A 17,679-nucleotide genomic window follows, 5' to 3' on the forward strand; every position below is an offset into this window, starting at 1 on the left:
TCCCACTAGATGGTGGAACAGTGTCGGTGGGATTAATATGAAGTTCCCTTTGCTGCTATAACTGCCCCTACTCTTCTGGGAAGGTTCCCACTAGATGGTGGAACAGTGTCGGTGGGATTAATATGAAGTTCCCTTTGCTGCTATAACTGCCCCTACTCTTCTGGGAAGGTTCCCACTAGATGGTGGAACGGTGTCGGTGGGATTAATATGAAGTTCCCTTTGCTGCTATAACTGCCCCTACTCTTCTGGGAAGGTTCCCACTAGATGGTGGAACGGTGTCGGTGGGATTAATATGAAGTTCCCTTTGCTGCTATAACAGCCCCTACTCTTCTGGGAAGGTTCCCACTAGATGGTGGAACAGTGTTGGTGGGATTAATATGAAGTTCCCTTTGCTGCTATAACTGCCCCTACTCTTCTGGGAAGGTCCCCACTAGATGGTGGAACAGTGTTGGTGGGATTAATATGAAGTTCCCTTTGCTGCTATAACTGCCCCTACTCTTCTGGGAAGGTTCCCACTAGATGGTGGAACAGTGTCGGTGGGATTAATATGAAGTTCCCTTTGCTGCTATAACTGCCCCTACTCTTCTGGGAAGGTTCCCACTAGATGGTGGAACAGTGTTAGTGGGATTAATATGAAGTTCCCTTTGCTGCTATAACTGCCCCTACTCTTCTGGGAAGGTCCCCACTAGATGGTGGAACAGTGTCGGTGGGATTAATATGAAGTTCCCTTTGCTGCTATAACAGCCCCTACTCTTCTGGGAAGGTTCCCACTAGATGGTGAAACAGTGTTGGTGGGATTAATATGAAGTTCCCTTTGCTGCTATAACGGCCCCTACTCTTCTGGGAAGGTTCCCACTAGATGGTGGAACAGTGTCGGTGGGATTAATTACCAAATAAGATCATTGCCCCCCCCCCCTCTTCAGAAACCCAGAAAAACAAGGTGTAAATCAAAATATAAATGTCTTTAATGAAATATAAAAACTCTTTACAAAATTAGTACAAAACGTGTAGCATACCATAGGGCAACAGGATTTAAAAACAAAAAATAAAAACGTAAAAATACTTTCTGCGGCTTAAACTAGAATGGTTTCCCATAGGAAAAACATTGGCTTCAACTTAACTTATAATAATCCTGTACATAAAGCTATTACCCCTCTGTAACATCTTTATTAGCTCCTCCCACAACAAACTTGCACATTTATTTTGGGGAGGGGGGGGGGGGGGAATCTGTGAGGCTTAAATGCAATGAACAGACATGCAAGCAAAGCAAATCAGGGGCTGCGTTAATAATAAAAGTCATTGGTGCAGGAATCCATTAACGACCAATAAGCAAACGGCTTTTATCTGTCTCAAATAAGAAAATGAATGCAGAGATCTTATTGGCTGTTAAGTAACTACACTTAATCACTAGGTCTATTTCCTATTGGCAGGGGCACTTCAGCCGCTGGATGCACTGTATACCCACCTATCGGGCTAATTCGATCGTTTGGCCCCAGGACCAAACGAGTGAATTCAAACAGCAGGCATAGGTTGGCTCAGGGACCACAGCAACGAGCCAATGCGAGTCAGATATTGGTCGGGGAGGCCCGTTGGTGGTGCCCATACACAGATAAGCTGCCCAATCGGTCTAAAGGACCAATATCGGCAGCTGAAATTGGCCTGTGTATGGGTAGGAGCGAGGCGGCGTGATCTCCGACACCATTAAGGCACCTAGTGGGAAAGCAGACTTTATAATAAGGACGCATTGAAACTACATACTGTAACAAAGAACATCTGGGGGGAAAAAAAGTGCAGCCCTCCAGATGTTGCTAAACTACAACTCCCAGAATCCCCAAGCAGCAGACAGTTCTGGGAGTTGTAGTAAGACAAGACCTGGAAGGCTGCATTACTGAATGATATACATATAGGGTATTACTGTGTGTGTGTGTGTTGACCAGTACAACTGCAGGACTCATACACCATGACATGCTTATTGGCGGATCATGGCCCAGGATCTCAGCTCCAGGTCCCAACGGACTGCACTGCATTCATTGTCAGTGGTTGCTGAGATATTAACAGTTTCAAACTGATAGTAATGGGGCTGTAGGGTGACCCACCCATGCGGACAGGGTGGAATATTTCATTACTGGGGTAGTTGAGCTCCTTCCCTCCAGCTCTCAGTTTGCTCAGTAGCAGTAACTCAAAGCAACCAATCAGGGAGTCTACTTTTAAACAGGTGACCAGTGAATTCTATCTGCTGATTGGTTGCTATGGGTTCCTGCTCCTGGGCAAGCTTAGTGCCTTCAATTACACAACCCCCATTGAAAGAACCATTCAGAGCGGAGTCTGTTTGGTGACTTAACCAGCAGGGCAACTACGAGTGAGAGTAGTTGTACATAGCCTAAAACTGCTAGAAACTGAAAATGAATATAAACTGCATGAAACTATGTGAAAGAGCACTCCATGGAAATTATATGCCCTTTAAGATATAGTAACCCAGGGGTGGGCAAATTACGGCCCGAACCTAAAAGTTTGCCCACCCCTGTGCTACTTCTACCCATTCCTGCCTGAGCAGGAAGCTGCCACTAGGGGGTAAAACAGCCGTTACAGAATCTATCAGAAAGCAGCCAATCAGCTGGGAGCTAAGCTCCTCTCCCTGTACGATAACCCACCTTAATGGCTGGGGGTGCTTGTCCCAATACAAATCGTATTTAAACCCATTGTGAGCCCTACAGTGGGGGCTACTAGCTGCTGTGCCGTGTAAGTGAACAATAATATACACATTGATCTGTTCTGGCTTCTGTCAGCCGAATCCTATGTGCAAATCATGCTGGGGAACAGGAAGGTGGGGGGACTGCTCCCCACTTCCCACGCCAGGACTGGGGGCTGAGTTAATAAGGCAGCAAGCACAGGGGGGCAAACACACACACAAAGGCACTTGCAACTGTCACCATGGGAACAGCACCGAGACTGCTTCTTTCTGCAGACGGAAAATTCATAGCATAGGAGCCTGCGCCCTTCCATTAAAACCATTAGGAAATGTCATTATATTGAGATATAGATATATATATATAAATATACACATGAAGCCCATTGGCTGCCAGAGGCTAAGCAATAGCACAGGAGACAATATAAGCCAATAGAAGAGACTCCCTGGGCAGCCAGATCCTTCCGTATAAAAGCAGAAGCCTGGGTGGATTCCGGGGTCGCTAACGCCGGCTGTATGGCTAAGGCATTGCAGGTCAGTAGGTGCAGTCTCCGAGGCAGCAGTTCCAATATGGAAGAATGCTCATTTAGAACATATTCTGTCTCTTAAGTGGCACTCTCTGCTGGGATGTCACAATGCTGCTCCACTGTCTCTACCTCTGTGACTTCCACTCCTGCGAGCTCCTCTGCCGATACAATAATGGTGTCTCCCTCCTCCACTACAGTGAAACTGTCCCCGTTGACCTGCTGCCGTTCCAGGCTCTCCAGCTTGACTCTGTAGGCCTCGGCCTCTTGTTCTTTCTCTCGGAGCTGCTGTCGGAACTCACGGGCACGGAGGTTGGCTTCCTTCAGCTGCTGCTCTAACAGTTGCCTGGCTTGGACTCTGTTGCCCTCCTGGGGGGAGAAATAGGTTATTTTAGCTTATCTACAGCAGGGGGACAGCCTAAACAGAACATGAGGTAGGTACTTCCAGTGCAAGTAGGAGACGGGTGGGGGATACACAGTCACTTCCTCCCAGGGCAGTAGGTACAATGGGTTCCCAGGGTATTTGGGGTAGGTACTTCCTGTGCAGGGGGGAGAGGGGTGGGATACACAGTCACTTCCTCCCAGGGCAGTAGGTACAGTGGGTTCCCTGGGTATCTGGGGTAGGTACTTCCTGTGCAGGTGGGAGGGGGGGGGATACACAGTCACTTCCTCCCAGGGCAGTAGGTACAATGGGTGCCCTGGGTATCTGGGGTAGGTACTTCCTGTGCAGGGGGGAGAGGGGTGAGGGATACACAGTCACTTCCTCCCAGGGCAGTAGGTACAGTGGGTTCCCTGGGGTAGGTACTTCCTGTACAGGTGGGAGAGGGGGGGATACACAGTCACTTCCTCCCAGGGCAGTAGGTACAATGGGTTCCCTGGGTATCTGGGGTAGGTACTTCCTGTGCAGGGGGGAGAGGGGCGGGGGATACACAGTCACTTCCTCCCAGGGCAGTAGGTACAGTGGGTTCCCTGGGTATCTGGGGTAGGTACTTCCTGTGCAGGTAGAAGAGGGGGGGGGATACACAGTCACTCCCTCCCAGGGCAGTAGGTACAGTGGGTCTCCCTGGGTATCTGGGGTAGGTACTTCCTGTGCCGGTGGGAGAGGGGCGGGGGATACACAGTCACTTCCTCCCAGGGCAGTAGGTAGAACACTTTTCATCACTTACAGGGCCTTCCTCTGTAGCAACCGACGTAACTCGGTACTTTTTGGCAGGAGGAGAAGGCGGCGACACTTCCACCACCACGGTCTCTTCTACAACTTGCTCTTCAGCCACCTCTACAGCTGCAACAGAAACACAGGCCAATTAATTGGAATTAAGCAGCAGAAACACTCATTGTGGGACCTTCCCTATGTCGTTACCCAATGCAATGGCCACTGAGGGGCAGTCATCCACACTTTAAAGGACACAATAACACTGTGCAGGAGAACTAGTGTGCCCCTTGGGGTCAGATAGTGCCCCGCCCAGAAACCAACCCAGGAACCTGGTGCTATAAGGCAGCAATGGTAACCACATTATCCAGGGGCAGACATATTAAATAATAACATAGTTACATAGTTACATAGGGTTGAAAAAAGACCTGTGTCCATCAAGTTCAACCCATCCAAGTAAACCCAGCACACCTAACCCACACCTACCAATCTATACACTCACATACATAAACTATAAATACAACCACTAGTACTAACTGTAGATATTAGTATCACAATAGCCTTGGATATTCTGATTGATCAAGAACTCATCCAGGCCCCTCTTAAAGGCATTAACAGAATCTGCCATTACCACATCACTAGGAAGGGCATTCCACAACCTCACTGCCCTCACCGTGAAAAACCCCCTACGCTGCTTCAAATGGAAACTCCTTTCCTCTAATCTAAAGGGGGGGCCTCTGGTGCGTTGATTGTTTTTATGGGAAAAAAGAACATCCCCCAACTGCCTATAATCCCCTCTAATGTACTTGTACAGAGTAATCATGTCCCCTCGCAAGCGCCTCTTTTCCAGAGAAAACAACCCCAACCTCGACAGTCTAACCTCATAGTTTAAATCTTCCATCCCCTTAACCAGTTTAGTTGCACGTCTCTGCACTCTCTCCAGCTCATTAATATCCTTCTTAAGGACTGGAGCCCAAAACTGCCCCCCATACTCAGGGTGAAGCCTTACCAGGGACCTATAAAGGGGCAAAATTATGTTCTCATCCCTTGAGTCAATGCCCTTTTTATACAAGACAGCACTTTATTTGCTTTAGTAGCCACAGAATGACACTGCCTGGAATTAGACAACTTGTTATCAACAAAAACCCCTAGATCCTTCTCCATTAAGGAAACCCCCAACACACTACCATTCAGTAGATAGTTTGCTTAAACACTAACCCTAAATGTTTCTCCCCTGTTGACCTTTCATTGCGACTTCCAAACTGCTGCCTGGTTGGTAGGGTAATTAAGCCCTAGCAACCAGACAGCATTAGAAATTTCAAGCACAGAAATGTAAATATTTCAAAAAGCAAAAAAACAATAAAAACGAAGACCAATTGCAAACTGTTTTAGAATACAGATGTTTATATCCTAAAGTAAATCTGGAGATGAACTGTCCCTTTAAGGTGCCAGACCCTACAATGCTGTTAGAATACCCCTGGGTCCTCCATTTATAGTGATCGTATTCAGCACAGCCCCTGAGCAGCCGGTTCTGGGAATCAATACACAGGGCGTTCCCCCAGACTGGGAGGGAGGCTCTGTGCCAACTAAAACACGATACGTCTAAATACATGGGCATTCCTCCCTTCAAATGCAAACTAGTATGAGGGAGGGGGGCAAAGGGGCATTTGTTCTCCTTAAAGGAACAGTTCAGCGTAAAAATAAAACTGGGCAAAATAGACAGACTGCGCAAAATAAAAAATGTTTTCAATATAGTTAGGCAAAAATGTCATCTATAAAGGCTGGAGTGGGCAGATGTCTAACATAATAGCCAGAACACTACTTCCTGCTTTACAGCTCTCTAAGCTGTAAGCAGTCAGTAACCAATCAGAGACTTGAGGGCGGTCCATAACTGAGAGATATAGAAGCAAATTCTCTCCCCCCCCCCCCCCCCCCGTGATTGTAATGAGTTTTTGAACAAGCAGAATATCCAAGGCTATTGTGATACTAATACCTACAGTTAAGGTGGCCATACACGAGCAGATCCGCTCGCTTGGCGATGTCGCCAAGCGAGCAGATCTTCCCCCGATATCCCCACCTACGGATGGGCGATATCGGGGACCATTTAGGTAAAAAAAATAATAATCCGATCGTTTGGCCCTGGGGCCAGACGATCGGATTATGTGAGCGGCAATGGGGCAGTCGGATCGGGGACCGCATCAACGAGCCGATGCGGTCCCCGATCCGACCAGATATTCTAACCTGGCCGATCGAGATCTGGCCAATTTCAGGCCAGATATCGGTCGGCCAGGCCGCTCTGCTCTCCCCATACACGGGCCGATTAGCTGCTGAATCGGTCCAAGGGACCGATATCGGCAGCTATAGTCGGCCCGTGTATGGCCACCTTTAGTATTACTGGTTGTATATATATAGTTTATGTATGCGAGTGTATAGATTGGTTAGTATAGGTTGTGTGCTGGGTTTACTCGGATGGGTTGAACTTGATGGACAATGGTCTTTTTTCAACCCTATGTAACTATGTATGTAACTTACCTGATACCCTGGCTGGTGATCCTTAAGCTGGCCATACAAGGGCAGATCCGCTTGCTTGGCGATCTTCACCCGATATCCCCACCTACGGGTGGGCGATATCGGGGAGGCATTCAGGTGAATTCGATCGTTTGGCCCTGGGGCCAACCGATCGAATTCTACACGCGGCAATGGGGCAGTCAGTTCGGCGACCGCATCAACGAGCCGATGCGGTCCCCGATCCGACGGGATTTTCTAACCTGGCCGATCGATATCTGCCCAATTTCAGGCCAGATATTGGTCGGCCAGGCCCCTTGGTTCTGCCCCTACAGGGGCCGATAAGCTACCGAATCGGTCCAAGGGACCCATATCAACAGCTAGAATCGGCCCGTGTATGGGCACCTTAACATTTTGGCACCCCCCCAGTGATTGTACCTTTCCTTCTTTTTTAAAGGAGAACTATATCCCCAAATAGGGGGCTTTCATATAGCCAACTATAGCTCTTATTGGCACCTCCAGGAACTTTATTCATGCTTGTGTTGATCCCCAACACTTTCTCCATTTGAATGTGGCTCACCAGTATAAAAGGTTGGGGAAACCATTTTCATAAAAATATACTTTTTTAGTAGTAAGTGCTATTTAAATCACATAGGTGAGGAAAAGGGTATTTGTACCCAGGGAATGGGCATTTGGGAGGCTACCTTCCGCTCCGTTCTGGATGGTTACTAGAGGAGCACTGCAGAGGCTTCCCACAGAAAGTTGCCCTTGGAGGCTGCCCAGCTGAATGCCGTCCGTTACGATTGTTATCACTCTCTGACCTCCATTTTGTACCATCTGCTGCACCGAGGGGTCCAACGTCACAACTTCAGCACCTTGACCTGTGAATACAAAAAATATCTACTTGTACTTGTGCCGAGAGAATGAGACAGTGATGGAAACTACAACTCCCAGAATGCCCCAAGGCACTGGGACAGGGCACTGCTTTAAACATTTCCTCTCTGCACATTTATATACAAGTGGGAGCTGCAATAGCCTTCATAGTACAGTATGTGGGCACAGTTTATTTGTATTTATATGGATAGCTGGGAGTTGCCATATTGTTTGCTTTAGACAGTATAGGGAGGAGGGGTTGTGTTGCTAGCCACTTTGTGAACATGGTTCATGGAGTGTTTGGGTTTTTGGTTACCAGGCTGCTCTCGGGGAGAACACTAGCATTCAAAACAATTAGCAACACTGTTACATAGAGCTCAATTCCGGCCAACTTACTAAATTCGTGTGCCAGAGCCCTTAGGGTGAAGACACACAGAGCTACTAGTAGCAGCTACTTGTTGTGGCTACTAAACTAGACAATGCTGATTATTGACTGATAATTGTCTCAACCTGTGTTTTAGCAGAGGCAATTCTCAGCATAGCTTTTCTGGCATTTTGTAGCGGAGAAAAAGTAGCTACTACTATCAGCTCAGTGTGTCTTCACCCTTATATTTAATAAGGTCATCAAATTTCTGTTAGTAATGCATGAGTTAGCTATGCCTAACTAAACTGTACTGTGGTAAAGCTGAGCCAAGAAGGTTGGACCAAGCTGTCCCATCAGTGTAGTCGGGCCTAAGCAGCCAGTGTGGAATGCCAGGTAGCTGGAAGCCATGCAAAGCACTAAGCAATGGAGCAATTCAGCACAAACAGGTATATACAGGTACCTACCGTGAGAGGATTTCACATTTGCCACGGGAGCCAAGATATACTGCGGGGAAGATACAGAGATGACATTGGGTCTCCTTGTTCGGGGCTTGCCCTGCAGAGCCTCCTGAAACAGCAGGAAGAGTAGATAAAAGGGTTGTATATAATCTGTATTATCCACCTACTAGGGGTAGGTACCATCACAGGTGTGCTGTGGGTCTGTGCCCATAGGAGCAGACATCAAGGGTAAACACTAACAAAATGGCAGCAATTCATTTTAATTGTGCTCAGCACACATTACAGCGGATGCTCACCTATTAAAGTTCAAGTATGATGTAGCGAGTGTTAATCTAAGGATGAAGACACACAGAGCTACTAGTAGCAGCTACTTGTCACGGCTAATAAAATAGACAACGTTTATTGATAACTGTCTCTACGTGTGTTTTAGCAGAGGCAATTCTCAGTATTGTCTAGGGCAGGGGATTTTCTGGTGGTTTGTAGCCTTAAAAAGTAGCTGCAACTAGTAGTCAAGTGTGTCTTCACCCTAAGACAATTTGCAACTGGTCTACATTTTTTTTATTATATGTGTTTTAGCGGCTTTCTGGTTGCTAGGGTCCAAATTACCCTAGCAACCAGGCTTTGGTTTAACTAAGGAGACTGGAATATTAACAGTAGATGGTCTGAACAGAAAGGTAAGTAATTAAAAAGTTACAGTAACAATAAAATTGTAGCCTTAACCCTTTACGTGCCAGCAGAATTGGACATTTCGGTTCGTCCTGTGGCACTTAGGTACTTTTATACACAGGATGTAGATTCTACATCCTGTGGCATTTAAAGGGTTAAAGAGCAACAGTAGTTTTCTTTCAGCTTCTGGGGTCAGTGACAAGGTGGAACGAGGCAGACAAATAATAATAAGAAAATAATAATAATGAAGACCAATTGAAAAGCTGCTTAGAATTTGCCATTCTATAACATATAAAATATAGCTTAAAGGCAAACCACCCCTTTAAAGTAACTTTTAGTATGATTTATACAATGATATTCTTAGACAATTTGCAATTGGTTTTCATTTTTTATGTTTTGTTCATCAGCTCTTCATTTTGAAATATCAGCTGCTATCTGGTTGCTAGGGTCTTGTTTACCTTAGCAACCAGGCAGTGGTCTCAAGGAGAGACTAATATATGAATTGGAGATGACTTGGATAGAAAGCAATAAAAAGTAACAATAATTAATAACATTTAAGATCACAAAGCAATAGTTTTTGGGGGGTCAGTGACCCCTATTTGAAAGCTGGAAAGATTTATAGGTAGAAGGCAAATAATTTCAAAACGAAAAAAAAAAAAAAATGAAGACAAATTGCAAAGGTGCTAAGTTAACATAAAAAGTAAAAACACACATGACTGCTAAGAGGAGAGTTTGATGGGTGCGATTCCTTTTTCAAGCCCAGCTACTATGCCCCAGGGAACGCCGGCCTGCAGTATCACGGCTCTTACCTGCATGGTAACCAGCAGCTCGTGGTTGTTCTTGTCCAGCGCAATGTCGATGGGAGTCTTGCCGAATTTGTTGTAAGAGTTCACGTCCGCCCCGGACTTGATCAGTAAGTGAACCACGTCGTGGTGATTGTGCTCGGAGGCCCAGTGCAACGCCGTCATCTCTAGCATGTCCCTGGCATTGACATTGGCACCATTCTGGGCAGGGGGGGCAAATAATAGCATTACAGAAATCTATACACCACACAGCCCCTCAGCACAGACAATCCCCCACACACTCTTACCTTAATGAGCAGATCTACTATAGGAGTGTGTCCGTCTGCTGCCGCCATATGCAGCGGGGTCCTATCCACCTTAGTGCGGGCATCTCTGCTAATGCCAGCCTGCAGGAGCACTTTAACTGTGGAATAGTGCCCGTACTGTGCGGCCAGGTGTAGAGGGGATGTTCCCAGCTGAAAAGACATAGGCAGAGTAAGGTATACATAGAGCAGCAATACAAACACTCACCTACCCAGGAGATAGGGAGATCTCTCCTTATTGGAGCATACATACCCAGTCTGTAGTGAAAGGGGCGCCATTTTGCATTAACAGTCTTATTTCATTATCTTCTCCACAGCGTGCCGCCTCCAGTAATCTCTTGCCGAGGTCCAGCGCCATCTGTGTATTGACAAAACGTAGCAGCCCATCAGCTTTTTCCGTGGACATAATTATATATGAGCTGTTCTCTACTCACACAGCACCATCAATGTGTATAGCATTTCCAGACGAAAAATATCTATCATATACTAGCGGGACTGACACACCAGGGGAGGCAATAACACCCTGCTAGTGGGACTGACACACCAGGGGAGGCAATAACACCCTGCTAGCGGGACTGACACACCAGGGGAGGCAATAACACCCTGCTAGCGGGACTGACACACCAGGGGAGGCAATAACACCCTGCTAGTGGGACTGACACACCAGGGGAGGCAATAACACCCTGCTAGCGGGACTGACACACCAGGGGAGGCAATAACACACTGCTAGCGGGACTGACACACCAGGGGAGGCAATAACACCCTGCTAGCGGGACTGACACACCAGGGGAGGCAATAACACACTGCTAGTGGGACTGACACGCCAGGGGAGGCAATAACGCCCTGCTAGCGGGACTGAGGTGCCAGGGGAGGCAATAACACCCTGCTAGTGGGACTGACACACCAGGGGAGGCAATAACACCCTGCTAGTGGGACTGACACACCAGGGGAGGCAATAACACCCTGCTAGTGGGACTGACACGCCAGGGGAGGCAATAACACCCTGCTAGTGGGACTGACACGCCAGGGGAGGCAATAACGAGGTGCCAGGGGAGGCAATAACACCCTGCTAGTGGGACTGACACACCAGGGGAGGCAATAACACCCTGCTAGCGGGACTGACACGCCAGGGGAGGCAATAACACCCTGCTAGTGGGACTGAGGTGCCAGGGGAGGCAATAACACCCTGCTAGCGGGACTGAGGTGCCAGGGGAGGCAATAACACCCTGCTAGTGGGACTGACACGCCAGGGGAGGCAATAACACCCTGCTAGTGGGACTGAGGTGCCAGGGGAGGCAATAACACCCTGCTAGTGGGACTGACACGCCAGGGGAGGCAATAACACCCTGCTAGTGGGACTGACACGCCAGGGGAGGCAATAACACCCTGCTAGCGGGACTGACACGCCAGGGGAGGCAATAACACCCTGCTAGCGGGACTGACACGCCAGGGGAGGCAATAACACCCTGCTAGCGGGACTGACACGCCAGGGGAGGCAATAACACCCTGCTAGCGGGACTGACACGCCAGGGGAGGCAATAACACCCTGCTAGCGGGACTGACACGCCAGGGGAGGCAATAACACCCTGCTAGCGGGACTGACACGCCAGGGGAGGCAATAACACCCTGCTAGCGGGACTGACACGCCAGGGGAGGCAATAACACCCTGCTAGTGGGACTGACACGCCAGGGGAGGCAATAACACCCTGCTAGTGGGACTGAGGTGCCAGGGGAGGCAATAACACACTGCTAGCGGGACTGACACGCCAGGGGAGGCAATAACACCCTGCTAGTGGGACTGAGGTGCCAGGGGAGGCAATAACACACTGCTAGCGGGACTGACACACCAGGGGAGGCAATAACACACTGCTAGTGGGACTGAGGCGCCAGGGGAGGCAATAACACACCGCTAGCGGGACTGACATACGGTGGAGGCAGATACACACTGCAGTATATTAATAATTAATAACTATAAGGGGCAAACACACACACACATTGCAGTTTTAGACAGACACAGACTTCCATGCGCAATAATTCAATCACATGTAACATTGTGATTCCTTTTAGGCAAGCAGCTATAAAACCCCACCATAACAGCACTTCAGGCTGAAAGAGTTAACAAGGCACTGGCCTATCCAGCTACTGACCTGAGATCAGCTCATACGGCCTCCCTTGCTGCTCCCTCCTCCAGCAGCTCCAACCATTCCCCTCCCCAGGAGGAAAACAAAGGCTGATAGGAATAGAAACCCCTCACTCGGGGCCTTTGCTTCACAGCAGCAAGAATTGGCGGCCCCACGCAAGACAAATTCTCACGCCCCATAATGCCCTGCACTGCTCTGATGTCATTGCCACTCCCACAGCAGCCTGTGCTCATTGGCTGCTGCTATGATGCCCCGCCCCGGGCAGCCGAGGCAAGGAAACTCAAAGCTTGTAGCTGCAGGCCGGTCTGGGGGAGAGAGGGAGAGCTGGTCAGAACCAGGCTCATGGGCTGCCTGTCATTGCCAATGAACCAATAGTAGGTTAGGCTGAAAGAAGACCCCATAATCAAGTTCAGCCTTTCCAGGACTTTATACAAAGTAATCAGCACAAAGGGGTGGGGAGGCAGATTCAAATGAAACACAGGCCAGGGGTGTTCTGCCAAAGCCATGGTGTCCCCCAAACTCTACAAAGCCATGGTGTCCCCCAAACTCTACAAAGCCATGGTGTCCCCCAAACTCTACTAAGCCATGGTGTCCCCCAAACTCTACTAAGCCATGGTGTCCCCCAAACTCTACTAAGCCATGGTGTCCCCCAAACTCTACTAAGCCATGGTGTCCCCCAAACTCTACTAAGCCATGGTGTCCCCCAAACTCTACTAAGCCATGGTGTCCCCCAAACGAGCAGCACATGAAGATTTCCTAGCCCCTATTGCAGCAACTCTCCTGCCTCAGACCCCAGACTACTCCCAGCACACTTACCTACATAACCCATTCCCAGCTGGCACACTTAGCCACACCCCTTCATTCCCAGCTGGCTCAATTCCGCACACCACCCATTCCCAGCTGGCACACTTAGCCACACCCCTTCATTCCCAGCTGGCACACTTAGCCACACCCCTTTTTCCCCAGCTGGCTCAATTCCGCACACCACCCATTACCAGCTGGCACACTGGGGCACATCCACTCACCCTTCTACACCGATTTCAGGAGCACAGTAAAGCCTAAGCACTCAGGCACCCAAGTCCCGCACTCAGGCACCCAAGTCCCGCACTCAGGCACCCAAGTCCCGCACTCATCTTTAGAGAACACTGTCTCTCTCTGGGGTATCTACTATGTCCTTCCCCAGCAGCACTCCCTACACACACCTGGGAATAAGGCACACACACCTACCCCACAGTACCCAGTATAAAAAGTGCCCAGCCAGCCCGGTGATGCCCCCACAGTCCCTCCAGCCCACGTGCCAGTGCTTTCCCACAACTCACAGCACCTGTAACAGAACAGGCCTTCAGCAAAGATGGTGGTGAATGCAGAGTGGGAAGATTTAATCCTATTGTGCCCTGCCGTACCCTTATGGGGGTCACAGCGGGCCGGCTACTGGGCCAGTACCGCAGTATGGTACAATGGTTGGGGCTGGGGAAAGTGGCACAAGAGGAGGGCAGATGTGATGTTACGGCGCATAAATACACACTAACGTATAGAAGAGAAAAAGTAAGTGTGAGGGGAAGGCGCTGTGTGGCCCCCAATCCCTAGGGCTGCACATCAAACCTGCGGATGGTTACAGCGCAATACTGTACCTTTTATACAGACACTTGAGGTGACAAAAATAATAAAGTGGTGAAAATCAAGGTGCTGGAGGCATTTACACCCTGCCTGTGGGGCATATGTGGCCGGGGAGGCAATTACACCCTGCCTGTGGGGCATACGTGGCCGGGGAGGCAATTACACCCTGCCTGTGGGGCAGATGCACCAGAGGAGGCAATTACACCCTGCCTGTGGGGCAGATGCACCAGAGGAGGCAATTACACCCTGCCTGTGGGGCAGATGCACCAGAGGAGGCAATTACACCCTGCCTGTGGGGCAGATGCACCAGAGGAGGCAATTACACCCTGCCTGTGGGGCAGATGCACCAGAGGAGGCAATTACACCCTGCCTGTGGGGCAGATGCACCAGAGGAGGCAATTACACCCTGCCTGTGGGGCAGACATGCCAGGGGGGGGCAATTACACCCTGCCTGTGGGGCAGACATGCCGGGGGGGGCAATTACACCCTGCCTGTGGGGCAGACATGCCGGGGGGGGCAATTACACCCTGCCTGTGGGGCAGACATGCCGGGGGGGGCAATTACACCCTGCCTGTGGGGCAGATGCACCAGGAGAGGCAATTACACCCTGCCTGTGGGGCAGACATGCCAGGGGGGGGCAATTACACCCTGCCTGTGGGGCAGACATGCCGGGGGGGGGCAATTACACCCTGCCTGTGGGGCATACGTGGCCGGGGAGGCAATTACACCCTGCCTGTGGGGCAGACATGCCGGGGGGGGCAATTACACCCTGCCTGTGGGGCAGATGCACCAGGAGAGGCAATTACACCCTGCCTGTGGGGCAGACATGCCAGGGGGGGGCAATTACACCCTGCCTGTGGGGCAGACATGCCGGGGGGGGCAATTACACCCTGCCTGTGGGGCATACGTGGCCGGGGAGGCAATTACACCCTGCCTGTGGGGCAGACATGCCGGGGGGGGCAATTACACCCTGCCTGTGGGGCAGATGCACCAGGAGAGGCAATTACACCCTGCCTGTGGGGCAGACATGCCAGGGGGGGGGCAATTACACCCTGCCTGTGGGGCAGACATGCCCGGGGGGGGGCAATTACACCCTGCCTGTGGGGCATACGTGGCCGGGGAGGCAATTACACCCTGCCTGTGGGGCATACGTGGCCGGGGAGGCAATTACACCCTGCCTGTGGGGCATACGTGGCCGGGGAGGCAATTACACCCTGCCTGTGGGGCAGATGCACCAGAGGAGGCAATTACACCCTGCCTGTGGGGCAGATGCACCAGAGGAGGCAATTACACCCTGCCTGTGGGGCATACGTGGCCGGGGAGGCAATTACACCCTGCCTGTGGGGCATACGTGGCCGGGGAGGCAATTACACCCTGCCTGTGGGGCAGATGCACCAGAGGAGGCAATTACACCCTGCCTGTGGGGCAGATGCACCAGAGGAGGCAATTACACCCTGCCTGTGGGGCAGATGCACCAGAGGAGGCAATTACACCCTGCCTGTGGGGCAGACATGCCGGGGGGGGCAATTACACCCTGCCTGTGGGGCAGACATGCCAGGGGGGGGCAATTACACCCTGCCTGTGGGGCAGACATGCCAGGGGGGGGCAATTACACCCTGCCTGTGGGGCAGACATGCCAGGGGGGGGCAATTACACCCTGCCTGTGGGGCAGACATGCCAGGGGGGGGGCAATTACACCCTGCCTGTGGGGCAGACATGCCGGGGGGGGCAATTACACCCTGCCTGTGGGGCAGACATGCCAGGGGGGGCAATTACACCCTGCCTGTGGGGCAGACATGCCAGGGGGGGGCAATTACACCCTGCCTGTGGGGCAGACATGCTGGGGGGGGCAATTACACCCTGCCTGTGGGGCAGATGCACCAGGAGAGGCAATTACACCCTGCCTGTGGGGCAGACATGCCAGGGGGGGGCAATTACACCCTGCCTGTGGGGCAGACATGCCGGGGGGGGCAATTACACCCTGCCTGTGGGGCAGACATGCCGGGGGGGGCAATTACACCCTGCCTGTGGGGCAGACATGCCGGGGGGGGCAATTACACCCTGCCTGTGGGGCAGACATGCCGGGGGGGGCAATTACACCCTGCCTGTGGGGCAGACATGCCAGGGGGGGGCAATTACACCCTGCCTGTGGGGCAGACATGCCAGGGGGGGGCAATTACACCCTGCCTGTGGGTCAGACATGCCGGGGGGGGCAATTACACCCTGCCTGTGGGGCAGACATGCCAGGGGGGGGCAATTACACCCTGCTTGGTACAATTCAGCAAGACAATACTCCCAGTCAGTATATAACCATACAGAGCAAACACACATACTGCCCTCTCACCCAATCACTGACTCCCATTCCCTGCAATGACACCAGTCACACGTAACACGCAGTGTTTTTAGGCAAGCAGGTATGTAACTGCTGAAAGAGTTAACAAGGCCCTGACCTATCCGGCTACTGACCTGAGATCAGCTCGTACGGCCTCCCTTGCTGCTTCCTCCTCCAGCAGCTCCAACCATTCCCCTCCCCAGGAGCACAACAAACACACAAAAGACTCCTCTCAGCTTTTCCGGATAGGAACGGGGGAAAACTCTCACATCCCATAATCCACTGCGCTCCTCTGACGTCATCCCTGCGGAAGTCTCCTCCCCCCTCAATGGTTTGCAGCGAATTGGCTGCTGCTAGGTAGCCCCGCCCACAGTCCCAGCCCCCGCCCCTCATGAGAGAAAAGTGAAAGGTTCCTGTGGGGGGTTTAGAGTGAGCCTGAGGGACGCCTGGGCCCGGGCCTCGCCGGCTTAGGGGTGTTTATAACAGAAAAAAAACGCAGGCAGTGTTGCCAAACCATGAATATGTGTACAGTGCTGCTTTCATATACTAAATGTGTATCATATATACGTGTATATTTATATATATATATATATATATATATATATATGTGTGTGTATTATATACTTTCTTATTCATATGCCTTAAAAGTTCATCCTGGCCTTTAGAATATTATAATGACACGAAACTTTTGTGGTGATATTTTGTGGAAATGCATACCCCCCAACTGTCCCGCTTTTTATTATTACAGAGAAAAGGGAATCATTTAACCATGAAATAAACCCAATAGGGCTGTTCTGCCCCCAATAAGGGGTAATTATATCTTAGTTGGGATCAAGTACAGGTACTGTTTTATTATTACAGAGAAAAAGGAATCATTTAACCATGAAATAAACCCAATAGGGCTGTTCTGCCCCCAATAAGGGGTAATTATATCTTAGTTGGGATCAAGTACAGGTACTGTTTTATTATTATAGAGAAAAGGGAATCATTTAACCATTAAATAAACCCAATAGGGCTGTTCTGCCCCCAATAAGGGGTAATTATATCTTAGTTGGGATCAAGTACAGGTACTGTTTTATTATTACAGAGAAAAGGGAATCATTTAACCATTAAATAAACCCAATAGGGCTGTTCTGCCCCAATAAGGGGTAATTATATCTTAGTTGGGATCAAGTACAGGTACTGTTTTATTATTACAGAGAAAAGGGAATCATTTAACCATTAAATAAACCCAATAGGGCTGTTCTGCCCCAATAAG

At 50.3% G+C, this 17,679-nt stretch overlaps 1 protein-coding gene across 3 annotated transcripts; it reads right to left on the reverse strand.

The window, feature by feature from the left end:
* Nucleotides 1–943: 943 nt before the first annotated feature.
* On the reverse strand, nucleotides 944–16,706 carry gabpb2 (GA binding protein transcription factor subunit beta 2). Of its 3 annotated transcripts, none has more exons than XM_018096290.2 (8): nucleotides 16,556–16,706; nucleotides 10,585–10,689; nucleotides 10,317–10,484; nucleotides 10,036–10,230; nucleotides 8,567–8,669; nucleotides 7,543–7,746; nucleotides 4,377–4,492; nucleotides 944–3,579 (listed from the first exon to the last, which is right to left on the reverse strand). In XM_018096290.2, exons 2-8 carry the CDS (start codon nucleotides 10,687–10,689, stop codon nucleotides 3,292–3,294), a joined length of 1,179 nt encoding a protein of 392 aa, XP_017951779.1. In that variant the 5' UTR covers nucleotides 16,556–16,706; the 3' UTR covers nucleotides 944–3,291.
* Between the last annotated feature and the right edge of the window lie 973 nt (nucleotides 16,707–17,679).

Source organism: Xenopus tropicalis, chromosome 8 (genome assembly GCF_000004195.4).
Source record: "Xenopus tropicalis strain Nigerian chromosome 8, UCB_Xtro_10.0, whole genome shotgun sequence".
Taxonomy (NCBI): Eukaryota; Metazoa; Chordata; class Amphibia; order Anura; family Pipidae; genus Xenopus; species Xenopus tropicalis.

Excerpts from the sequence above, each read along its gene's own strand:
- gabpb2 (XM_018096290.2), bottom strand. The coding sequence starts at position 10,689 with ATGGCGCTGGACCTCGGCAAGAGATTACTGGAGGCGGCACGCTGTGGA. Across the intron at positions 10,485-10,584 it reads CCCCTTTCACTACAGACTGG|CTGGGAACATCCCCTCTACA; the intron begins GTATGTATGCTC and ends ATGTCTTTTCAG. Across the intron at positions 10,231-10,316 it reads TAGTAGATCTGCTCATTAAG|AATGGTGCCAATGTCAATGC; the intron begins GTAAGAGTGTGT and ends CCCCCTGCCCAG.